This window comes from Mustela lutreola, chromosome 15 (assembly GCF_030435805.1).
Source record: "Mustela lutreola isolate mMusLut2 chromosome 15, mMusLut2.pri, whole genome shotgun sequence".
In the NCBI taxonomy this organism is placed as follows: domain Eukaryota; kingdom Metazoa; phylum Chordata; class Mammalia; order Carnivora; family Mustelidae; genus Mustela; species Mustela lutreola.
Window position 1 is genome coordinate 60,663,605 of NC_081304.1, and position 24,819 is coordinate 60,688,423.

The window sequence follows — 24,819 nt, forward strand, 5'->3', positions numbered from 1 at the left end:
GCCTCTTTGGAAAGCAACTGGGGAGTATCTGCGCCAGCCTTCCATCCAGCCTGCTTTTCTGAAAAGTGCTCTCCCCACATAAGTTCACGAAGCTGTAAGTACGGACCCATCTGCCACGGTGTTGGGGAAACACTGGCAGTGGCCCGGATGTCGGTCCGCAGGGGACTTGTTTCTCAGCTGGGCTCACGATGGAACACCATGGTCACGATGCAGCTTCCAAGGAGGCTGGGGTTTACTCCCGGCCACACACTCGCAAGAAATGGAAACACACATCTGCAAACAGCCTTGTGCAGAGAGTTTAACAGCTTTATTCACGGTAGCCCCAAGCTGGAACACCCCAAAAGTCCACCCGAGGACAGTGGACACACTGCGGCTGATTCACACCACAGAGCGGCCCTCGGCAACAATCACAAAGGAATGATTATCGGGAACATTTTGCGCAGCAAATACATCCGACATGAGCCAGGATGTACATTACGGTTCCATCTATAGGAAGTTCAGGGAGCAAATGGAGCCTGTGGTGACAGGCATCCGGGAATAGGGGTGGCCTGGGGGGAGGGGTGGGGTTCTGGAAGGGGAGGGAGAAGGGACTGGGGGGAGGTGGTGGTGGTTGTCGCTTACAAGGTGCATACAGGTGCCTGAAACACTGAACGTTCTGCTCAAGATCCGAGCAAGTCCCCAAAATTCATGTTACATCGATTTAAAACAAGATCAACTATCGGATGAAAAGATAAACCAGTCACGATTAATATGTCCTGAAATGGAATGATCTCCAAATAAATTAAGGGGAAGGGTGGAAACGAGGAGAGACGCCATGTGCGAAGGCTCCCGGGGAGACGGAGAAGCAGAAGCTTGTGGATCCGGACGTTTCTGGGAGGATGCGGACAACGCTGTCAGCAAACTCCCTCCCAGATGGGGGCGGCTGGAGGCCTCGAGGTCTGTGCGGGAGGGGCCCCTCTCAACCCTGTTTTGCACTGGGGGGCTTTCTTGGATGGGTTTGATGTTAACTTTTTAAAGACAAACACTAGCCCAGCTTTCCCGGTTGGATAACAGCATTCTGAGACGGAATTCTGGGACTTCTTGACGCCCGAGAGCTGGAAGCAGGCCGTGCTCCGTGCGGGACAGCGGCCAGCCAGGGGCAGCAGCCAGCCAGGGGCAGCCTGCGACTCTGAGGGGGGACGGGGCATTCAGACCCTCAGACGAGGGAAGCAAGAGCCTGCCTCCTGAATCTGGACATCGAGGGAGAGAGAGCCGAACCCCCGAGGGCCAGGGCTTCAGCCCCTGACAGCGAATGTGTGTGGATGACGACCTTGGAGGAATCCATTTATTTTCATTTTGAAAAGGAGCTTCCCTGGTGGGTTGGGAGACACAGCTTTTAAGAGGCTGTGGGACCAGAAGGAAGGAGACTGTAGAAGACAGGTCGGAGCCAAGAAGAGGACCACCTAGTGCAGCTTTAAACCAGACGGTCCCACACTTGGTCTGTTTCTATGAGCAAGGACGTGGCCGTGGCTGTTCTGAGGACTGGCAGTACCACTGAGCTCCTTCCCCGCTTGGGACCCAGAGCAGCCATCTCACCGTCTGTTTGTGGCGACAGCGTGTGAGGGGTGGTGGGAGGAGGGACCCCTCCTTCCCCCAAGGAAGGTCTCGGATCCGCGGGACAGGGAAACACCCCAGTTCCGGGGTCCCAGATGAGGACCTTTGCAAGGCGTCCCAGGTCAGATCACGGTCCTGGTCAGGACTGTGCTCGGCGAACCTCGGGCCCAGAGTCTGATCCGGGCGCCAGGAAGAGAGGACGCGGGGTATGGGGCAGAACCTCTTCACAAAACGTAAGAGGCAAAATGTTGATGGGTAAGAGGTCTGAGAGGACTTCCAGCAAACGGCAGAGACCGGGGTGGGGGGTGGCCCCAGTACAGCACTCCAGGCCAAGCCCTCCCCAGGTTGCAGTAGCCCCAGACAGAGGCCCCTTCCTGTTGGAAACTGAAGCCCAGAGATGGGCCTGGAGTGAGGGCAGCCCTTGAAAGGGCCAGAATGCCAGACCCTGTTCATCCCCAACCCAACAGCACCCCCACTGTTCTCCTGCCAGAACCCGGATTTTGTGGTGGGTGGAAATTACCAATTTAAGGAAACACAGGCCCATTCCCTGAGCCCAGGAGACGAGTCCTGACCAGTCTTGTGATACATGGACTGTGCTCCATGCTCGGTTTACCCTTTGTCCACGCCCGCGTGGGGCCGGTGACACACGGAGGGCCAACTGCCAGCCTCCTGAGAAGGTGCTGTCCCGACAAAAAAGGAAGATGCCACGGGCCCCGTCATGCCCCTTCCTCCTGCATGCGGTGCCCACGCATGTGTGGCACGAGGCCGGCATGTGGCCATGAAGGCATGGAGTGCGAAGGAGCCCAGTGGCCCCAGCGGCCGTGTCCCTCCGACTCCCTGTCCCGGCGACGCTGAACGCCCGCGTGGCTCAGGCGGCCGTCACCGCCACCGTCCCGACCGTCCCCGAAGGTCAGAGCGGCTCTGGCGTCAGAAGTTGTGCGTCAACAGCCTGTGGTCAGTCCTCAGCCTGAGGGTCTCCTCCACAGAAGCCCCCAGCCAGCTCGCTGCCGGCCGGGGAAGCCCCACGTCCCAGGTCAGCCAACGTCCCAGTGCTGGACCGGCAGCCAGCGCAGGTCCTCAGGGCACTCTCCACCGTGAACAGCAGGAGTGGGCCGGCCGGCTGGCCTTGGAGGGGACGGGTAGCCACCGCCGCGCTCTCTCCAGCTGGACGCCCCCGGCAGTCCCAAGCCCACCTCAGGAAGCAGCTTGTGCGCCACTGTTCCCGGAGCGGGCAGGCTGAGGAGCAGCGGACGGGAGGGTGGAAGGTCTGGTTAGAGCTGTGCAGCCGCTCACTCCGTGTGCAACTCTGGACGTGTGATTCGGCCCCTCGGAGCCTCCGTGTCCTCGGAGGACGACGCAGGCCCATCTCAGGGGGCCGCTGCAAGGACCCAGGGAGAAAGCCAGCGGGGGCGCCAGGGACAGGAGTGAGCGGTGAGCCAGGGTTCGCCCAGGCACCTGCCCCCGCGGAAAGCCAGAGCTGGTGGCCCTCCTGGGGGAAGACACATGGGGCCGTGGGGAACGACCCACCCCGGGAGCCAGAGACGTCCCGGGTCCTCGAGAGTGTTTCCTTGAGTTCCTGACTCCCCAACTTCCCCGGCCCTGACCAACGCCATCAAGGAGCCTAATGTGCTCTCGTGCCTGCTTCTCCTCCACAAAGGAAAGGAGGTTGACAGGTGGGGGTGGGCGTGTGTCATGTCACGGTTGGGGGTCCCCGTGGCCACTCGGCAAGCTTTGCCCTGGCCACTGCAGGTGCTGTCTGCTCAGGGCCACTGGCACAGCTTGTTCTCTGTGAGCTCTGCTGTCACCGGGCCTGGCTGCTGAGGCCAGTCAGCCAAGGGACGCCCGTGCTCTGCCCAAACATGCTCCGATGGGCCCCTGCTCCCCACAGGGATCAGCGGCGTCCACTCTGAGCCAGCAGGTGAGAGAGGACCCAGATACCCACTGGTGGCCCCAAAGGAGCCATTGCCGCCCAGACTTGGAGTGTGACCCCAGCTGTGTGGGGTGGCCGGAGAGGCTGAGCCCTTGGGAGGAACAGATGCACTGGAGGACCCCAGCCAGGGGGTCTGGGCGTCCGTTGGCCCAGACGACAAAGGGTGTGCAGGAAGGACAGCGAAGGGGCCCAGACGTCCACTGAGAGGGACCGAGGGAGGAGGGAAGCAGGTCAGCCAGCCACGTGCTGTGGGCAGCGGCCAGAAGTTCTCAGTCCAAATTCCTCGTCCTTCGGTGGTGGCACCGTGTCCCCACGACTCCAGGAGGCTCTGGAATTCCAGACATTGTGTCCCTGGCTGGGATCATCCTTTCCAGGAGCAGGAGAGCCGCCCGGAGGCAGCACAAGGCCAGCTACAGGTGGCCCACCTCTCGCTTCCCAAGCTGGGATCTGATCTTCCCCTTGAGGACCCTGGACCGCGCGAGTGGACACCAGAGCCCAGCTTGGGGCCAGCTGACAGCCTGCGTCCTAGCTCCTCGGGAGCCCACCTGCCCCAGAAGTGATGGCAGGTCCTCAGGGAAACACAGACGCCCCCCGAGTCTCCGGCGAATCCCTCCCCTTCCTCCCAGCAGCTGCCCCTCCCCAGCTCTGAACCTGGGCCTGGAGGAGGAACCGACCCTTGGCGCGGTCTCCGTGGGGGTGTGGGCGTCGCCGGGTCACTCTGGGGAGGGAGCCCCAGGGCTCTGCTGCAAGATGTGCTGGAAGGTGCGGGGGGGTCCTCAGGAGGGCGGGGCGGGGCGGTGGGCCAGGCCGTGCCGTGCGTCTGTCCCTAGGTCTCAATGTTGGTCACATTAGCCCAGTCAGGGAAATGATCCAAGTCAAAAATGACCCGTCCCCAGGTGTTCACCGCCAGAAACACGCAGAGGACTCCAATTACATTCATCATGAGTCCCGTTTTCACCTGAGGAAAAGCAGGGTCAGCATCAGCACCCACTGGGTGGGCCGGGTGGTCAGAACGACGGCGACGGGACACTGGGAGCCAGAGCCCTTGGAGGAGGGGGTCCTGTCCTGGGGCCGTGCTCCGCGCTCACCCCACCCCCAGACAGAACCAGGAGGGGCGGCAGGTGCTGCTCAGAGCCTCCAGGAAATAGGTGGGACAGGTGGGTCCTCCTGCCCAGGTGAGCACTGGGAAACAGCCCCAGGGAGGTGGCCCAAGGCCCCCAGCAGAAGCTCTACAGTAACTAACCCTCCACTTCCGGCCTCCCCTTCCTGTCACAGCCACAGCCAAAGTGTGGGGGGGTCCTCCTCCGTCTGCAACCGTCCCCAAGACCAAGACGGTACCTGCTCCCAGGCGGTGGTCTCTGCGTCCCCCTCCCTGCTCCCGCACCTCACCCATGCCCCTCCCGATGAGTGTCACGCGTTCTTGCTAGTTTGCAAAGCCCTTCCTGGCCCTGTGGGACAGCCCCCCTTACCCCTCCCAAGGGCTCAGTGAGGGCTTGGGAGCTCCCAGAACCCAGCTCTCAGCTCTGGGAGACAAAACAGTCTACGATACTTGAGATCGTTTCCAAAGAGGAGCAAAGACGCTGATAAAGGCCAGCGAAGGCCATGGGACCAGCACATCGCACAGCAGCACGCGCCGTTGGTAAAGGGGGCACCCGCCCCTCACGACGGAGCATCCCCACGGATGGGAGCGATGGCAGGGCTGCGTTACCATGTCCGAAACCTTGAGGTGTCCGTAGGCAAACACGATGGCGTTGGGCGGGGTGGCCACAGGCAGCATGAAGGCAAAGGATGCGCTCAGTGTGCAGGGCAGCATGACGTAGAGCGGGTTGAGGCCGATGGTACGGGACTGGGGAGAAACACAGCACTGTGGGTCACAGACGGACAGGGCAAAGGCTCCCAGGGCCTCTTCTGAAATGCGGTCCCCAAACACCCTGTGTGCATTCCCAGCCCCGGGCCCTTTGTCCCTCTGGCCCCTCTGCCCTTTGCCACGGGTCTGGACGACAATCGTGCTGGACTCTGAAGGCTGAACTCGGAGCCGCCTCCCAGGGAGGCCTTTCTTTCTTTCTTTCTTTTTAAAGATTTTATTTATTTACTTGACAGACAGAGATCACAAGTAGGCAGAGAGGCAGGTAGAGAGAGGGGGAAGCAGGCTCCCCGTTGAGCAGACAGACCCATGCAGGGTTCAATCCCAAGACCCTGAGAACATGACCTGAGCCGAAGGCAGAGGCTTAACCCACTGAGCCACCCAGGCGCCCTCCAGGGAGGCCTTTCTGACCCTGCTCATTCGTTCAGCATCTGTCTCCTGGCCACCCACTACGTGCTGGAGACCATGCTGGGCGCTCAGCCTTGGGCCGTTCCCGCAGCCCACGTGTGCGCCTTTCTGTCTGTCCTTTTCCAGACCTAGAAGGCCCAGATCTTCTTGCCTGTGGATGTACGTTGTTCTTACACACACAGGGGGTCGTTTTGCATATGGAATTGGGTATCCATCTGTTTTTATTCTGCAGCTTAAAATTCATCCACATCTCACAACCCCTAGTGCACAGCTGACATTCATTAAGTATCTGTTGAATGAATGAATGATGTAATTGCTATGTTCCGATTTCTATCAAAATTCACAATCCATCGTGCAGATGTACATGCACACAAGGACAGACACACGTGCGACATTCTAGCAGCAAAACACTCGGGAGACAGACCCATGTGCCCGGCGCCTCGGACGCCGGTGGTTCAATAAAACGGTTGTAGACGAGTAGCGGCTCGCGGCCGTGACTGTCCTGCTAGACAGGAAGATGCCGGAGAGGGGTTGGAGGAAAACAGAGTGAAGATGCAAAATGGGATGATACAACAGTGCCGTTTGTCTAAAAACAATGTGTGTGTGTGTGTGTGTGTGCGCGCGTGTGTGTGTGAGGGCGTGTGTAATACAACCAGAAAGATACCTAAGAAACTAATAATTGAGGATGCCTGGGTGGCTCAGTGGATTAAGCCTCTGCCTTCAGCTCAGGTCATGGTATCAGGGTCCTGGAATCGAGCCCCGCATCGGGCTCTCTGCTCAGCGGGGAGTTTGCCTCCCCCTCACTCTGCCTGCTTCTCTGCCTACTTGTGATCTCTGTCTGTCAAATATATAAATAAAATCTTAAAGAAAGAGTAATAATCGAAGTCGTCCCTAGGCAGGGAGGCTGGAGGATCAGGGTCTGCCCCCTCTGGGGTTATGGGCATTTATTATCTGTGTGTGCACGATGTTTTCAACTTTAAATACCCTTCAAAACCGTGACTTCCCCCAATGCTTGAAGGTGTCACAGCATGTGACTCCGTCTCCTCTCGCCCATCCCCTGCGGCTATGACACCGTGTTCCTAGTGGGTCTGGGATGTGCCGCTCTGTCTTGAAGGTCTATAAGCCCCTCTGACGAGCTCCCTGAGCTACGTCCCCAGACATGAAACTGTGTAGTCCGAGGACAGGAGCGGCTTCAGGTTATGGGTCCTGCCGTAAACAGGTCTTGGGAAAGGCCACACCCAGGCTCATGCCCACTGGGAGGGGCTGAGAGGCCTGGACAGGGCCCGGTCTCGCTCCTGACCCCCTCATATGCCATGAGGGCCAGGGCCCCTCATGGCATATGCCTCCCATGCGCCCCTGTGACGTGGCTGGGGTCGGGGGTCACCACCTGCCCCTCTCCTGCAGGTGGAGGCCAAGGAGAAGCTCTGGGGCCTCACGGGGCCACCGTGGACTCTGGTTCTAAAGGAGCCTATTTTCAAAGGGCCTGGGTGCGCCCTCAGGTGCAAACCACGATTGGTTTGGCTCTGGGCTGGACGGGACCACACCTGGCCTTTCCCGGGGTGCGGGGGAGGCCACACTGCTGGGGAGGGGGCGCCGCACCACTCTCCCCTCCACTCAGAATGGGACCAGAAAACCGCTGGGTTTTCCTTCCGCTCTTGTGGACGTGGGGCGGCCGAGTGGGCACCTACCGGTTCGCTGCTGAGCTGAGATGTCTGTGAGTCTAGCTCCCAACTCCGCAGCGGCAACCATGGCCTCTCCCGGGCTCATGCCGCTGCCCACAGAGGTCTTCCGTGGCCCCAAGCGCAGGTAGGAACTGAGGGGCCACATTTGAGGGCCCCTCGGGTCCTCCGAGCCCAGCCCTGGGCTCCCGCTGCACCACCCTGAGGCCAGAACCCACGGGCAGCGAGGGGCAGAAGGAGAAGTTCCTCCTCTAAGCCATGCTTCTCCCCGACCCCAGCTCCGACACACAGAACTCCAGCCTGGCCCTCGGGTCCCCTCCACGCCACCCACTCCCTCTGGGCCCAGCGCCCTGGGTTCCTGCATCTTCCCTGAAAGTCCTCTGCCTCCCACCATCCCCAAGACCGTGTTTCCCGGGACTTCCTCCCGGTGGGCTCCAGCCAACAGTGGCCCCGCTCAGCTGCCCGTCCGTGCGCCCCGAGCCACATACCCCCACCCCTCCTTGCTGCAGATCCTGTCTCCTCAGCTTAAGACATAACCAGCCACATTTACACATGATCCTGGAGGGCCTGGTTCTTGCCTTGCATGTTGGTGAGCATGGAGGGGTACAAAGAAGGACCTCGAAGCGTGGCGGGGCTCTGGCCCCCATCTCACTGTCCCTCTGGGGGCCCAGGAGATGGTCACAGGTTGACGGCTTCCTGCGACACAACGGCTAAGGGTCATCTCCCCAGCAGGTCACTTACCATGGAGGCAAAGATGGGCAGGAACAGGGTGGTGGTGGCCACGTTGCTTGTGCACTCAGTGAACACAGCGACAAGCAGGGACAGGATCAAGGTGACGGCTGCGGGGGGCACAGAGCGCAAGGGCTCCATCTGCTTCCCCATCCACTCAGACAGCCCCGAGGCCTGGGAAGCAGGGAGAGCAGTCACTGAGGGCTGGGAGCGACCCTGGCCCTTCCTTGGGGAGCTCAGCCCCTCCTGCACTTCTGACTCCATCCCTCACCGCTCTCTCCTAGGGCTGTTTCCAGCTCAGTCAGTCCACGAACTGAATGTTGGCCCAGAGTCACACTCAACACGCTCCGGCCTGAATTCCTCCTTTCTGGCCCAGGGTCTACTCCCCGGGGCTTCCCACCCACCTGCTGTCCAACCCGGGGGAGCCGGGTGCCACCCTGAGGGCCCTGTCCCCCTTTCTCTGATTGTCACACAGCCCCCAGTCACCCAGAGCGGCTCAGCACCTCTCAGCCCCTGTATAGCTCTTGGGCTCAGGAAAGGGATCTGAGCCAGGAACTGAGGATTTGGAGGAAGGAGCGCATGGCTCAGGGAGTCCAGTGCTGAGACGGGGTCAGACGGAGGTGCTGAGCATGGACTTGACCTTGCTTAGCCCCTCCCTGCCTGGGCCCCCACTGCACGCCAGGGAGGAGATCCGACCGTGCGGGTCTGACCGAGTCACTGGCCTCCACCCGTTGGTGGCTGCCCGCTGAGCACAGTCCCCAGGCCCTTATCTTGGCTCTCAGCCCAGCGGCTTCTCCAAGCCACACCAGCCATGTCGCCCGCGGCTCCTGAGGGAGGCACCCTACGCCCCCTCCTCGCCCTGGTATCCGTCTTCCTGACATGCTCTCTGGATATGGCCGTTCTGCAGGCCACAAAAGCCTCACAGCGGGAGCACGATCAACCGCATCTACCGTTCCCAGGCCCGATGTCACACGGACATGACAGGGATGCTCGGTGAACGGGTGAGTGAGTGAGTGAATGGCCATGGACGGGTGGACGACTGGATGGAGAGGTGACCAGACAGACAGATTTATTCATCGAGGACATACTCATGCTCTGTCGGTCACTGGGCTCCCCCTGGCTGCTGAAGGAACAGCAGAAACAGATGGGCCCCGCCTGTCTCTGACCTTTGACTTCTGGGTGGGTGGATGGATGGACAAGCGGACGGACAAATGGATGGAGGGTGGGTCAGATGGATGGACAGACAGAAGGATGGGTGGAATGACGGATCCACCAATGGAAGGATGGGTACCAGGATGGACGGGGGATACAGCACCAAGGGGGCTCATCTCTCTCTCTACCTCACTTCTTTTATATTGAGGAAGGAGGGAAGTGAGAAAGTTCTATTTGGTGATGTCCCTCCCCTTCTATGCTGCTCTGGACCTAGGTAGAGAAACTTTTATTTATTTTTTTAAAAGATTTTATTTATCTATTTGACAGAGAAAGAGAGAGAGATCACAAGTAGGCAGAGAGGCAAGCAGAGAGAGACGGGGGTGGGAAGCAGGCTCCCCCCCAAGTAGAGAGCCCGATGTGGGGTTCGATCCCAAGACCCTGGGATCATGACCTGAGCCGAAGGCAGAGGCTTAACCCACTTAGCCACCCAGGCGCCCCAAGAAAATTTTTTTTAGATAGAGAAAAAAATGCTTGTTTTTTTAAAAAAATTTTATTTATTTACTTAAGAGAGAATGAGAGAGATCACAGAAGGAGAGGGGGAAGCAGACTCCTCACCAAGCAGGGGCCCCATGCAGGGCTCAATGCAAAGACCCCGGGATCATGACCCGAGCCAAAGGCAGAGACTCAATCGACTGAGCCCCCCAGGCGCCTGAGAGAAAACATGCTTAAATGTCAGCCATGCGATCAAAGAGTTCAGCGAGTGGAAGAGACACGGGTCACTGTCGCCAAACCCCAGAGGAGACCTCACAGCGTCCTCCGCCACTCTTAGCTGGCATGCCCTGACCACTTATTCTCCCACCGCTGCGACTGCTCAGAGCACTTTCTCTATGCAGGTCCGTCCATCCATCCACCGACCCATCCATCCAGTCATCCACTCCTTGGTGACAAGAGGGTCCCTGTCCTCAAGACACCTGCGGCTCTCTGGAGCAGACAGATGTAGAGCCAGCGCCCACAGCACCAGGGTGTGAGTTCCCGACACCCTCTGGCACAAGAGGGCCGTGCAGCCTGCAGCAGAGGCTCACCTCACATCCTTTGGCCAGGGCAAAGCCGCCCCCCAGCAACAACACGATGCCCCAGGGCACTTTCTCCTGGATCACCTTCCAGGTCAGCAGCGCAGGGGGGTAAAACGGAGCTTTCCTTTCTGAGGAGAAACCATAAAACACACACACACACACACACACACACACACACACACACGACCCAGAGCTGCATTAGGAAACAAGAGATCTACTCAAGGGAAATCACAGCCCATGAGCACAACAGCACACTCTCCTATCCAGAAATCAGCTAAACCCCACAATAATCACAACACCCATTGCTGGTAAAGATGTGGTAGAAATGTCACACACTCCCGTGGGCATAGAAACTGGCAAAATCTTTCTGAAAAGCCATTCGGTGACACACTTAAGAGCCGTTAAGACATATATATTCTTACGGCAACATTGCTCCTGGAAATTTATTCTAAGGAAACACCCTGAAAGAAAAAGCTACATACATGAAAACACTCATTTCTAATTGTAAAAAATTAAAAACAATCACAATGTTTTGTAAGAGGAGAACAGCACAGCCCCTCAAACGATGCTGTTATTAGAGAAAATAAAGTTAGAGGCTGTGTCTTTAACAGGACATGTTCCCAGCGTAAAAACATAAAAACCTACAGGACAGAAAACCAGAATTCGAGCTCTGTGTGTGTGTGTGTGTGTGTGTATGTGAATCACAGCCATGTCTACACACGCATCCTAGCAAAGACCGGAAGGGAGAAACCGAAATACACTGATGGCTTTGAGGGAAATCGGAAACATTCTTCTGTTCCTGTTGTAACACCAATAAGATTTCTGACATGTAAAGAGCATAGGAGAAGAGGGTTTGCACAGGACAGTCCCTGGGGAGGGGCTGACAAACCCCCCCCCCCCAAGTAGCCTCGGCCAGGCCTCTCTGCCTCGGCAGTGCCCTCCCTCGGGGTCCCACCCTGATGAGCGTCAGGCAGGACAGAGCCTTACCCTCCTCGGTCTGGCCGCGGAAGCTGAACTGGGGCTTCTGCGAAGGCATGACAAACAGCAAGGTGGCCACGAAAGTGGCCGCGGTGGCGTCAGACACATACCTATAGGGAACAGCACACAGGACGTGCCTGGCCGACTTCAGGGCTGCCACCCAGGAAACCTGCTCTGCGTACACAGGTGCACTGTGTGCGCGGACTGGGCCTCAAGGGCCAGCAGCAGGAGAGCCGCACAGACAGAACCACGGCTGGAAGCCAGAACAGCCTCATCTTGGCCCGGCTCTGCCTCCGGTGGGGTGACCCCATGCAGCTCACTGCCCTCTCGGTCCGTGTGACTCCCGGGAAGAGCACGGTGACTGGTTCTTATCAGACAGCCTGGAATCCTGTGCTCCCCAGGGCACCTGCCAGGGCCCGGCTGCCAACCCCAGCAGACCTTCCTGGGCTGCACATGCAACATCGGGAACCCCCGCCCACACGGCCCGCCTGTCCAGGAACCTTGCTTCCTTCTGACCACAGGACAGCTCAGCCTGGAGGGAAGGTGCACACGCCCTCCCTGCCAGGTCTCTGCAGAGGCCCGGCCTGACGTCCACCTGTTTCTGCCTCCTCGGCCCCTCCCCGCCCTCCAAGGCCCCTCAGCTCCCACCGTCCTGGCTGTCCCTCTCCCCTCTTGCTTCCCTGGCCCTGAGACCCCGTCTGTCTTCAGAGGGAGGACAGATGGCAGAGCAGAGCTTTGAAAGCCAGAACTGCTGGCTGAGCAAATCTCTCCCTGTCACAGCCAGGCCACCCTGCCTGGCCACAGGGACCCATCTGCAGGCCTGTCGTGAGGGCTGGGGTGGAGAAATCGAGGGGCAGAACTCACCGGGGGTGAGGGAGCCCGCGACTTACTTCGTCTTGCCCTCCTCCCAGGCCAGCGACATCCAGCCGGGCATGAAGCCGGGGTCCCGGGAGAACCACAGGCCGACCAGCAGGACGAAGCAGAGCAGGACGTTGGCCTCGGCGAAGGAGAAGGGCCCCAGCTTCCTGTACTCTTCCCGCAGCACCTCGGAAGCGGCCTTCTCATGGCTCCTGCTCTCCAGCCCACAGCCCCAGGACTTCTTGAAACTAAAGATGCAGGGATGAGAAACCCGTGAGGCAGGCCGGGTGGCTCAGGGCCGGCCGGCCGGTCAGATGGACGGCCAGACGCTGGGCAGCAGGACGTGGCGGAAGGCACACGGTGCGGCCTCGAGCGAGCCCCTGCCCCAGGCCTACTTCCATCCCCTGCCAGCCCTGCCCCGCAGAACCCAGTGGGGGCAGGCTCTGTGACGTGTGCCCAGCGCATGGCCCAGGGGACTCTTGAACGACAGGGCCTTCCGCAGCGGTCGGAGGGCACAGGTGGGCGGCCAGGCTGGATGGGGTCTCAGGACGGTGGAGGCCAAGGGGCTGTGGGAGGGGTGGGAGGAGTCAGAAATAGGCAGAGTTGGGGCTGCCCCGGTAAGGGGGACGTGGCAGCCGCCTGGTCACCTGGGAACCAGCGGCTTCTGCCATTTGGGGGATGGACGGGGAACATTCTGGAGCCAGCTGTGGCGGGCGTCTTCCTCACCCGGGGGTGGTCCCAGAGGGGCCCTGGGGCTGAGATGCCAGGCCCCATCGTGGGGGCTGTGGGGAGGCTCATGAGGACACAGAGAACAAGGACGGGTCTAAGGGCCAGGGCCAAGGAGAAGCAGGGTGGGAGCTCGTGGTTAGAGGGGGCACAGGTGTCAGTTGGCTCTGTTCTTGGGGGAGTCCCTGGAAACCAGAGGCCACAGCCACCCACAGCCTGCCTGGGGCGCCCAGCGGGACCTCCCGGGGGTGCTGGCATGAGGGATAGGGAGGGAGAGACGTCCGTGGACAGGTTCTGAGGGTGCCCTGGCCATGAGGAGGAGCTGACCAGGGCCATCGGTGCCCAGGGTGTGGGCCTACGGGGTTGTGCAGCCCCAGGCTGCCTGAAAGCCAAGAGAATTGTCCCCGTGGCAGTCCCTCCTGGGCCCTGGGGCAGACTTCACAGGAGGGCAGGGGTCCAGCCCATCAGCAAAGCTGGGTGCAGGCCTGCAGTAACATCCCATTAGTCCTCGGGGGCCCGTGATCCTGTGGCCCGATGTGGCCACCGAGGCCATCTGTGAGCTCAGGAGGTAGTTTTCCTGGACGAGGCTGGAGGCAGCCACCTTGACGTTGCCCAGATGAGGGACCCAAGTGACAGAAAAGGCGCCCCCCACCGCTGAGGCAAAGTGCTGCCTCTACAAGGCCTGGCGGCAGGGGTCACGGGGGCCCAGGATGTGGCAGGCGTGGCCTAGGCCCAGCACCATCCGTCGCTTCTCCCCTTGTTCCAGGCGTCCTGGGGGCTACCCCCTTGACCATGGTCTGCGTTGGGTCAGCAACAGCCCCTGAGCTGGGGTGGCCGGCTGACCGTGGCCACAGGCAGGCTCCCCCATCAGAAGGTCAGCAGGGACCACACCAGAGGCCATAGCTGGGTCTCCTGATGGCAAGACTCTTGGAGGCTGGTCGTACCCAGTGGCCTTGAGTCTCTGCAGGGAGCTCAGTGGGCCTCACGGCAGTGGAGGACGGCAGGCCTCCGTCTCCCCAAGAGGGGACATTTCTGGATGAAACTGTGTCCCCCACGGTCACAGGTTGAAATCCTGACCCCCCAGTGTGACGGCATCAGGAGGTGAGACTTTCAACAGGTGATTAGGTCCAGATGAGGTCCTGAGCTGGGGGCCCCCGAGGGGACTGATGGGCACAGGCCACCGGGTGTGGGTTTGCAAAGGGGATGAGCATCTCCGTAGCTGCTTTGATCCACCCCCCCCACATTCCCCCAGGGGCTGGGAGCCAGACTGGGTGCAGGGACAGAGAGGGTCCGCCGCAGCTGCTGGAGGACCTGGGGTCCCAGGAAGGCTGGCACCAGCACTGGCTGGAGGGAAGCCCGGGGACTGAGTGAGCAGCTCATCCTAAATGGAGCTGGGGTGGCACAGTGTCCCTGCGGGGGGGACCAACATCAGAGCCGGCCCTGCAGCTGGGTGGTGGGAAGGCGGGAAGGTAGGGAATGGACGTCCAGCAAGAAGGACGGTGGGTGGAGAGGTATGGCAGGAGCCTGGAGGAGTGACCTGGGGCCAGGGCTGGGGCGGGGCTCCCTGCAGGGGCGTGGGGGGTGGGGCGCACTCACCTCAGCCTCATGTACATGCACTGGATCCACAGCCAGGCCAGCAGCAGCATCAACAGCATGTTGGGGAAGGCAAACCCGAACCAAGAGGCGAAGTTCACCAGGTCTTTGCTGGCGGGGAACAGCCTGAATGGAGAGAGAGACGCTGGTCCCTCTTCCACAGCGGGGCCCCGCCACACTCAGGACAGGCCTGGGGAGCGGCCGACCACCCCGCCTGCAGGGCTAGACCCCACTGGGTGCCCCGCCTGAGTCAGGGCCCATCTATCCCAAAATAACACCCCTTGTGCTCACGGAAATGGGGCAAGAGCTTCAGGGCTCCCGGACGCCTCAGAGCCCGCTCTGCGTGGGAGAGAGGGTGTCTCCAGAGCTCCCTGGGCCGGGACGGGGTGGGGGTCCCTTCCCTGGGGCTGGCGGAAGGTCCCCGCACGGCAGGCCCTTCCCTCCAGCTCCAGGGGCAGGTCCCTTGGCCTGGCCAGCAGGCACGGAAGCAGACACAGCCTTCCCCATGCTGCCCTGGAGGACGTCAGGGCGAACCGTAGGCTATCATTACAGCAAGTGCTCTCAAGATCCAAACCGCCTGCGTGTTAGACCTCAAGTGTCTGCGGGCCGGGCTCCTTCCCACCGCCCAGCGCCCCGCCTGCCTGGTCCAGGGCTCCTCCCACTGCCCAGCGGCCCGCCTGCCTTGTCCTGGTCCAGGGCTCTCCTCTGCGTGGGAACCCTCATGCCACCTGCCTAGGACCCCACATCAGCTGCTGTCCACGGATGGGGCTGGCCTCCCCGTGATCCCAGTCCCGCCTGCCCACGGTCTGTGCCACTCTGTGGTGGGGGGAAGGCACAGATGGGCCCTGTGATCCACCTGGGGCCCCCAAGGGCACGCGGAGGCAGCATGTAACCTGACCCCTAGCCCATCGCTGACACCACAGGGCAGCACTGTTCACAGGACCATCGTGTGGCCCATGCGTTCATCTCCCAAGACGTCAGCTCCGTGCTGGGTGCACATTCCCTCTCGGGGCGAGCGTCGGCGAAGCAAGACAGGACTCGCCCTCACCCCCGGCCCCAGCAGAAGGCCAGCAGTCTGTGGGGTCCTGGGCAGGTGCAGGCCCGCAGCAGGAGAGAAAGATGGGGGTGCCCCCGCCCCAGGCCCTCCTCACGTCCGCTGAAGGCATGCTCACAACTCACTCGTGCATCTGGCCTAGAAGCACCATGTTGGGTCCCGTGCCCGTCAGCGTGGCAGTGCCCCCGATGCTGGCCGCGTAGCACACGCACAGAGTCATGGCCTTGCACAAGCTCCTCCTGTCGCCGTTAGCCTGCCGGCCCTCGGGGGGGCCTTCGAAGGTCACTTGACTCCCTGTGGGGGGCACACTGTGGGCTGAGGCGGTGCAGGCCCCCAGCTCCAGTTCCTGACCCTGCCCCAGCCTGAGGCTGGGACAGGCCAGCCTGCCGGGAGCCCCGCGGATCAACTCCCAGCACCCACACTGTGTGCCCGCCTCCTTCTCTGGCCAGCCAGGCTCCCCACACATCCAGCCACGCAGACCCACACCCTCCCCTCCCACCACCCTGTCCCTGTTCCCGCTCGCCCCTCCACCGGGGGCTTGGGGGAGGGGTCCAGATCCACCTCACAGGCCCTCTCCCCCAGCAAGCCCTGACCCCCACCGCGCCCTTGGTGTCTGGCTGAGGCACCCCCAAGTCAGATGAGCTGTGCCAGGAGCCTCTGGACCTGGCCTGCTGGGCTGCAAGGTCCCCAGCCCACTGCGTCTCCGTGCTGAGCACAGCCCCGGGGATGGGGTGTGAATGTGGCAGGAAACAAAGAGGCGCTCTCTGACCTCCCTGAGCTTGGGGCCTCGTCGGGACGCCAGCGTGGGGCCCCCCTTGACTCCTGCGGGAGTGGCAAGCAGAGGGCGCCCCAACAGGAGCAGGGGTGAGGGGCACCCTCACTGGAGGGTCCCCACAATCAATCCGGTGACAGCTCAGGTTCTGGCCGTTGGCAGAAACCACACAGGGGTCTTGCCGTAAGCTCGACCCCGAGCTCTGACTTTTATGCAATAGTCACATTCCTAAAACTTACAGAAGCAGCATTTCCTGAGCGTTTCTCCTGTGAAAGGCAGCGGACAGGACAGCCGCCCGTGTGGGTGCGCATCACGCGGGCCAGGGACCCACCTGGCAGCGTGCCCGCCTTGCCCTTGTCTGCCAGCTCCAGGGCTCCCAGGGCGGCCTCGGCGGCGGCGGTGGTGGCCTCCATCTGCTGCAGCATGGCCTCCACGATGGGCACCATCATGGCTGTGGCGGCCGTGTTGCTGATCCACATGGACAGAAAGGCTGTGACGCCCATGAAGCCCAGCATCAGCCTGCAGAGGAGAGGCAGGGAGGAACGCCAGAGAGCCCCAGCCCCTCTGCCCGCAGCCCCCAGGGAGCCACGGGGGGGAAGGGGGTGGCTGGGACCCCTGTGGGGATGCCTGGGGCAGCGCCAGCTCAAGACTGGATCGTGGGGGAACGGGAGCACAGCATGGGGCCTCGCCCCCACCCCACCTCACCCCTACAAACATCACTGATGTCCTCAGCTGGCCACTGGGCACTGAGAGAACGGAGACCCAGTCACAGCTGTAAGGAGCTCCCATCTGGCAAGGGAGAGCTGTCCCCAGTGCGGGTCGGGGAGCCATGGGAGAGGCCTGGGGAAGCAGGACTTCCCTCCAGGGTGACCCCCCCTCCCGGCACGCACTTTGCCCCCTCCCTGTGGCAGGAGACGGGGTCCACCAACTGTTCAGAAACATGCTCCCTTCACTTGTAACACCTCATCTCCCCCAGGGTCCACCTCAGTCACCCACGAGACATGAACTCCCCATGGCCTTCAGACAGGAACCCTTTCTCCAAGGCCCCATCCCAGTGCACAGCAGTTAGGGCTGAGCACACCTGCCTGCACCTTCCTCGGAGGGAGGAACTGATTCCACATCCGCTCCCTCCTTCAGCCGTGAGCTGGGGAAGGGCCTGATTTTGCTCCGTGGTCTCTGTGCCCACAGGGGCCCAAGATCACCAGTCGGCCTGGAAGGGGTCCAGGGCTGCGCACTGCACCTCACGGACCCATGAGATCAAAGGCTGGGACCCAGGCCAGGAGGAAAGCCTGAGTTTTCGTGAATGAATGACACAGCACTTCACGGCCCCCCAGGGGCTCAACTACAATGCCCCCCCCACCCCCAGGACGGCTCGAGCTGAGGTCACGAGAGGGGCTGAGGCAGAAGGAGCAGAGCAGCACGTACGACGCTCCTGGATTCGGAGCCGAGTGTGAGCGGCTCTCCAGAACGAGGCCCACCCTGACAGAGAGGCGACATCACAGACCCCGAGGAGGAGAACACCGATGCCCCTAAGCTCTTGAGTCTCTAGAACTCGCAATGGTTCTTTATCCGCGCCTGTAAACCATTCGTGGTCCGAGGCCACGGAGTGTAACAGATCAGGGAGTCACAAGCCCTCCACCCGGGGGCTCTGGCCATGGTCCGCCAGAAGGGCCACGACGTGCATGTGCTCCCGGCCCAGCCCAGCGGCACAGGCCCCAGCACATGGCCATTCCGGGAGGGATAGTTGGTGAAGTCACCCCTGCTGCCTCCCAAGGACCAGCTGGCGACACGCCATCACCAGGGCGCATACTGCCCACAAAGAAAGGTGCAGTCCGAGTCCCCAGTGAGAGGGGCAAGGCTGAGACCAGCCGGTCTGGCCCCATGTGGCCACCAGCAGGTTATTCAGCCCCTCCCTTCCTCCGCTCCAGAACAGGATGGCAGGGACAGCACTACCCACCCGGGTAAAGTGCTCCGTCTGCTTGGGGCCCTGCTTGGGCCCCAATGGACTCCATGGGCTAGCTGGAAGTGGCCTGTGGTGGGCAGGGGAGGTCTTGCAGAGTCATGAGTGATGTGGAGGAAGGTGAGGCAATGGCTTCTTTGTGGGGTGGGGGGTGTTGCATACACACACCAGCTTTGGGGGGATGACCTTTCTGTTTCCTCTGAGCTGAATTGCTGAGACACCCCTTTCCTGCTTTCCCCACAAAACTCCTAGGGGTTTCAGGCAGGGCTTGATCCAGGCTCTGCCCGCCTTGTTTCCTGTGGAACATGCAGCCCCGCCCCCAGAGTCTCCCCTGCAGTCAAAGAGCCCTTAGCCACGGTGCTCACTTGCCCCTCTGGTCACCCAGCTAAGACAGTCACGTGCTCATCCAGGGGGCCACCTGCCTGCCACGCCCAGGGAAGCCCATGGCCAGGGCTGGCCTGTGGGTGATGGGGACTGAGCCACACAGCCCCTGCCCAGTCTCCGGGGCCAGAGAGAGAAGGGTGCTCACTGTGCAGGCTTGGTCCCCACCCAGAGGAGTGTCCGCAGGGCTATCCTTTTGTGCAGGTTCCAGCGCTCCACAGCCACCGCTATGATGAGGCCACCCAGGAACAGCATGTTTGTGTCCTTCATGTACTGGACACACACCTGGGGGGCAGCACGGGGCTGGTCAGGGCAGCCCTGGGCCCCCAGTCCCCAAGACGGATACGCCAACCAGATGCCGACCCCACACAAGGTGCCGACCCCAAATCTGGTGCCGACTCCAGAGGCCACTTGGAGCGGGGAGGGGAGGTCACATGTTCTGTGTCCGTGCTGGATGGACGGGTTCCCCCGTGGCCCAGGCAGTTCCGAAAGGGGCTTGGAGGGTGCCCCGTGGCGGGGACACAGGAAGACCCCCGGGACTGCTCACCTGCTTGGAGTCCAGAATCTTCAAGAGCGGAAAGAGGAAGGCAGGCATGAGGGAGGTGACTGCCAGAGGGATGACCTCGGTGCACCAGTAGACAGCCATGAGGATGATGACGTAGGCACACCTGACAAACTGAGGAGACGGCCCTGAGACCTCGCCAGCTGGCATCCCCCTTCCCACCGCAGCGTGCTGGGGTGGGGGCACGGCCGTGGGCAGTGGCGACATCAGAGGGACCATCCGTGGCTCAGACCCCGAGGAGCCCCAGGACCCACAGACAAGGGCCTCCTGCCCCTGCCTTCCTGCCGAGGTGCTCGGCCAGCCCTTGCGCCTCCCCGGAGAGAGCAGGAGAGGAGAGGGAAGAGATCAGTCCCGAGCTCCCACACTTCCGATGGCCCCCCTGGCACTTCTCCCACCCTACCGGGAGCAGAAGCCGTTATGCACCCGTAGGAGTCATGCTTAGGATGCTGAGTTTGCATCTTTCCCTGGGCTCTCCGTGTGGACTCAGTGTCCCCGTGGCTCTGGGTGGCTGGGCACCCTCTGGGCCAACAGCACCCACACAGCCCTCCCGTCAGGTCTCCCCCCGGCGTGGAGTCTTAGGCACCACTGTAGGCTGACGTGAGGGTCCCGGGCACCGCCGTGAGGCCTGCCGGAGCAGGTGTGCTGCGAGCCCAGCGGGTCTGAGATGCAGCCTAAGTCCCGGCAGATCTGCACGGTCTCTAACAACACCTGACCATCCTCACAGCTGCAAACACTCCAGATTGGACAGGGGCTTCTCCTTCCCCTCTGGTCTCCCGCAGGGGAGCTAGTGGCCTTCTCTGCCGTCCCTGGGTGGGGGGCTGGGATCCTCCAGCTTCTCTGCTCACCTATGTTGAGGGGTGTCCACAAAGCTCCAGCTCCCACTTCTCCCCTATTTCCTTCTCCAGAGGCTGCCCCGAGTCCCTGCAAACGGGCTCATTCAGAAACTGCCGGCCCCGTGTCTCCAGGGTTATTGCTTGTCACAACAGGGAGGGCAGAGAGGGTGAGGACGGCGCCGTGTGTCCTCACGAGCATCTCTCCTCACAAAGGCCTGGTGCTCTCCCGCTGGCGTTCAGTCTTCGGTAAGCTGCCTCTCCCTACCCTCTGGCCACGGAGATACTGGGACCTTGGCTTTGCCATGAGGCGGAACCGGTCCCTGTGTGAGCCCGCAGCTGGCCCCTTGCTAGCTTTGGGACTTTGGGTTCGTGATGTAAATTCTTTGGTCCTGAGTCATTGCCTCTGGGGACGTGGATGATGTCCCCATCTCCCCAGAACCCCAGCGTGTTCAATGGCAGCATCAGTGCCCACCCAGACTGGCTTCTCCCTCCTCCCAGCCTCGTGGCCAGATCAGCTGCCAACAGCCACAGCTCCTACCTCCGACTCTCCAGCACCTTCCCCTCACATCTCCACCACGCCCGCCACACGTCACACCTGGGACCTCCCAATCTGACCTCCCCACATCCAGCACCGCGTGCTTCCCTCTTTCAATCTACAGATCTGTTCTGAAGGACATGAGGCCTCTGTTGCTCTCAGGACCAACCCCAAATGCCTCAGCATGACTTGAAAGACCCTCTGCTAGGAGCGGGTGTATGCAGACCTGTCCAGCTCCCCCACCCCGCCCACTGGCACCTGAGTTCCCACACCTTGTGGCGGGTCCAGAGGCTGGGTTCTCAGTCACAAGCGCTTTGGCGCACACAGCCCCTGGACTGGAGGGAGCGCCGGAAGTGGGCTCCGCGTTTCTCCCGGGGTGCCTTCCTCCTCCCCACCCCCACAGCCTGGCTCTGTGCCCCCAGCAGTTCCCACCCTGAGGGCCGCCCTTGCCTGGCCCCCACCCAGCACAACACCCAACAGTGAACAACCATCGAGAACCCGTGGTGCCGGCTTCACTCTGTCCTGGGCACGCAGCATCGGCCTGAAACTCTGCTTCAGCCTCCCAGGAGCGCCCAGCGCACCTGCCCCGTGTCCACACCTGACATCCCGTCACTGATGGTTCTGCAGGGGGCGGGGGCGGCCGGAGCAGGGCTGGGTGCCGGCCCCTGGCCCCTGCCCCACGAGTCACGCCAGGACAACCTTCTCCAGCTGCGACTATACAAAGCGACTCCAGACTTTACTCCCCCGACTATCCGCCCCAGCCCCCTCCTGCCTTGCTCCCTCAAGAGCTCCCGTTGACACATCGTGTACCGAAAGGGCGTGGTGACCTTTACCCTCTAAACTCAGAAATGGTGGCACGTGTCACCAGTTTTCACGGCGTGGTTCCTGGAGGCGCCCCACGTAGGCAGCTAGGAATGTGTCTAGAAGGGCGCTTAGGGCCTAGAGGGAGGCGGGCATGGGGTTTACGGGGAGGATCCGGCATCTAGCACCGAACAACAGCTATACCTTCAGTGCACAACCGAATAAAACCGTGGCTCATTATTTATGTAATTATTAACAAGCAAGTGTCCAGGACCCGGTCCTTCAAGAAAATGTGGCTGAGGGAGCCTGTCTGTGTGCGGGTGTGAGTTAGGGCATTTGCAGGCATTTTCATTTTTACTCTATACTTCACGGACCTTGAAAATGAGGATTTTAAAATAATTTTAATAAAACGAGCAATATGGTGAATGCATTGTCTATCTTATTGAAGAGTGATCTTTTAAAGAAAAGACCCAGAGAAAAGGCAGGATAAGTGAAGCAGGGACGAAGGCAGCCAGGGAGCAAGATGCGGTAAGAGGAGAGGTGGGAGGGGAGGGAAAGGAGGGGGGGGCGCCCCAGCAGGGGGTGGCCACACCGGGAGCCCCTGCCCCCCACCCCCTGTCGGTTGGTCGGTGCTGCCCACACTGCCAAGAGCCCGCTGGCTTCCTGGAAGCCCTGCCCCATGCCGGGTACCTCTGGGTTTCCTCGCACAACGGTGCAGCCGGCCTTGGGGGTGTAGGTGGGGGCTCTTTGGTAGTGACCCCAACAAAAGGCACAGAGCCGAGAACACAAGACACAGTGGTGCAGCCACACAGAGGGAAGCACCTGACGGCCACCACTGAACGACTCCCCGTCCTCCAACTCCGTCTCACCGTCCCTGGCCTGCTCCTCATTCCCAGGGCAGGTTCCTGACCCGCACACACACCCTGAGGTGAGGGTCCCAGCTCAGGACCCACCTGCATGCATGTGCACGGGTATTTAGAGGGGTGCGTGCTCAAGGGCGGGAGTGGGGGACCAGCCATGCAGGAAGGTCTGCCAAGCCACCATCGTGATCCCCGGGAACAGCACTCCCTGCCAGGAGAACTCAGACCAGCTCTCCTGCCTGAGACCGTCCTTTTCCACAGGGAAACAGGGCTGCTCGGCAGCAGGGAGGCCACAGCTAGACCTGCTGGCCCTGGCTCCACCAGGGCCCTCCCAGCCTCCCTTCCCATCCTAGGAGGCCGCATTATCACTTCTGGCACCCAGATTCTGGCACCCACACCTCTTCGCCCATTGCACAGAAGAGAACACCAAGGCCCAGAAAGCGCAGGGTGGAGGGTGACTGGGGGAAGCACGGTTCTCACGCAGGTGGGCTTCCTGACACCCCTGCCCCCTCCCAGCTCCCCCTCCCGCAGGACTGCCCGCCCAGCGTCCCCTCAAGAGCTCCTCTGTTTCTCAAACCTGCCGGGTGTGGGGGGGGGGTGCCAGAGGCTTCCTGTCTGGGCTCAGAGAGAAGGCGCTGAAAGAGGGAAGGAGGAAGGAGCAGCCAGCAGCCACAAAAGGCTTCAAAGGGCTCGGGCCTCTGCCAAACGGGCTTCCACAGCCCGGCGCAGCCCAACGAGGCCTGGGCTCCCGGCCCCGCCCCCGCCCTGCGGCCAAGGCCATTCATCCTCGGCCTCCCTCCCGGGAGCGCTGGGCAGCCGGGTGAGGGACACGGCTTCCCCTGCAGTCCTGGGTCGTGCCACCCAAGGCGCAAGCCTGGGAACGCGTCTGCCTCCTGCCCGGCCCCTGCAGGCCGTGGCCCGAGAAGGCCAACTCGATCTGCCTTTCAGCTGGGAGAGGATTTGAACTCCGCTGTGCCTTCCAGGGCTTGGGGGCTGGGAAGAAATGTAGATCATGGATGGGGAAACTGAGGCTCCGGAGTGGGCCAGGGAGTGGAAGGGACAGCCCTCAGGACCCCCTTAGGAGATGATCTTTCTGTATGGTTCCTTGACTAACCTGGGAAGCCACCTACAGCTGAGAAGTCCTCACTTGCTAAAGGGAGAGCCAGGAGAGAGCTTGAGGGAAAGACAGGCGCCCAGCCTCTCTGTGGGCACAGGTGACATTTGGGGTAGAGGGGAGGGAGACGGTGGTCCAGTCTGGAGATTGGAGCCAGGGGCTGAGCCTATGGATGGGCTGTGTGGCCAAGCTCTGTGCTAACTTCTAGGTTCCAGTGCTCACCGGGTGCCCTGGGATCTGTGAACCCCAAGTTCAGTGAGCCCCCCCCTCCGCTCCCCTGGGTCCAGGCGGAGATGCAACTGACCTTGGCGGGCATCAGAATGACGAGTGGCAGCAGCAGTATCGGGGTGAGGAACAAGATCAGGAAGGACTTGAACTTGGAAACATAGCTCAGCACGGAGGCCATAGCGCGGGAGGGAGATCGTTGGGAGCGGCGAGTGAGGGGAGAGGCTCCGGGAGAGGCTCCGCGCGCTTAAGAAGGGGCCGCAGTCCGCGCGGATTAGGGGGGCAGTGCCAACTCCGCCTCCACCCCGTGTGGCCTCCCTGCGGCCACGGGGCGGGGCCATCCTGCGGGGTCGCTGGGGCGCGCCTGCCCCCACCTCCCCCACCCCGCGGCAGCGGGAGGCGCCTGCGGACTTCAGCCCCTCCAACCCGCGCTCCAGGAGCGTCCTGGGCCCTGGCACGTCCCGGCGCGGCGCTCCGAGCCTTCTCTGCGCACCCCTGGACAGAGGCGCGCCCGGGGATGCGGACCAGGGGGTGATCGGCCGTTCTTTGTCGGGCTTTGGCGAGCGCCCCATCCGCGGTCCCATTCGGAAAGTCCCCCCAGCCTTTTCCCCTGCTTTCCCCCTGCTGCTCCCGCCCCACCTCCCGCAGCCGGAGGAGTCTCTGGCAGAGACTACCACTGCGCCCCGCGCCCTCCTTGCTGCAGGCACTGCACTCCCTGGTCACCCCAGGCTTCCCAGCGCGTCGGTGCGGTGCGCTGCTCTGGGCACTGGACCCCTTGTCCCTCGCGCGCCCTCTCCTTCCCGGTTCATCCCGCGCGCTCTCCAGTGATCGCAGAGGTGGCCAGGCGGTGGTCCCCCGCGGCGGGCTGAGCGCCTTCCGCCCTCCAGCCGACACCAGCGGCCTGCCACGCCCGCCTGCCCCACGCTGCTACTGCCAGTTCCAGAGGCAAGCGGGGTCCGCAGAGGAAGGGTCTTGACCAGGCTGCCCCCGAGAGCCTCATGCGTTCATGCCTTCCGCCAGCGAACTGCAAACAGGTACTGGGCTCCTGTTCTGTCCCAGCTCCCGTCTGGGGCCAGGATGCAGACAACACCTCCTCTGTCACTTTCTTCTTCCCTCCCTTCTCCTCTGCCTGCCCTGTC

At 61.8% G+C, this 24,819-nt stretch overlaps 1 protein-coding gene across 4 annotated transcripts; it reads right to left on the reverse strand.

Annotated features, from left to right (window-relative positions):
- Positions 1-285: 285 nt before the first annotated feature.
- Positions 286-23,946, reverse strand: SLC13A5 (solute carrier family 13 member 5). 4 transcript variants are annotated; one of them, XR_009348012.1, is made up of 13 exons: positions 23,760-23,945; positions 19,298-19,426; positions 18,899-19,035; positions 16,741-16,928; positions 15,763-15,931; positions 14,587-14,709; positions 12,297-12,512; positions 11,416-11,516; positions 10,438-10,556; positions 8,216-8,377; positions 5,232-5,369; positions 4,198-4,481; positions 286-3,851 (listed from the first exon to the last, which is right to left on the reverse strand). XR_009348012.1 is itself a non-coding variant. In XM_059148974.1 (12 exons), the coding sequence occupies exons 1-12, from the start codon at positions 23,859-23,861 to the stop codon at positions 4,350-4,352; spliced, it is 1,716 nt and encodes a 571-aa protein (XP_059004957.1). In that variant the 5' UTR covers positions 23,862-23,945; the 3' UTR covers positions 286-4,349. The 4 variants fall into 4 exon arrangements, 3 of the variants coding, with proteins under 3 accessions (XP_059004957.1, XP_059004958.1, XP_059004956.1); XM_059148974.1 differs by having other exon boundaries at positions 286-4,481; XM_059148975.1 differs by lacking the exons at positions 286-3,851; positions 4,198-4,481; positions 5,232-5,369 and adding an exon at positions 5,704-8,052 and having other exon boundaries at positions 19,298-19,418; positions 23,760-23,884.
- Between the last annotated feature and the right edge of the window lie 873 nt (positions 23,947-24,819).

Coding starts and splice junctions, on each gene's coding strand:
- SLC13A5 (XM_059148973.1), bottom strand. CDS start 23,861: ATGGCCTCCGTGCTGAGCTATGTTTCCAAGTTCAAGTCCTTCCTGATC. Junction 11,517..12,296: donor TGGGAGGAGGGCAAGACGAA/GTAAGTCGCGGG, acceptor TGTTCCCTATAG/GTATGTGTCTGACGCCACCG. Junction 10,557..11,415: donor CCGCGGCCAGACCGAGGAGG/GTAAGGCTCTGT, acceptor GTTTCTCCTCAG/AAAGGAAAGCTCCGTTTTAC.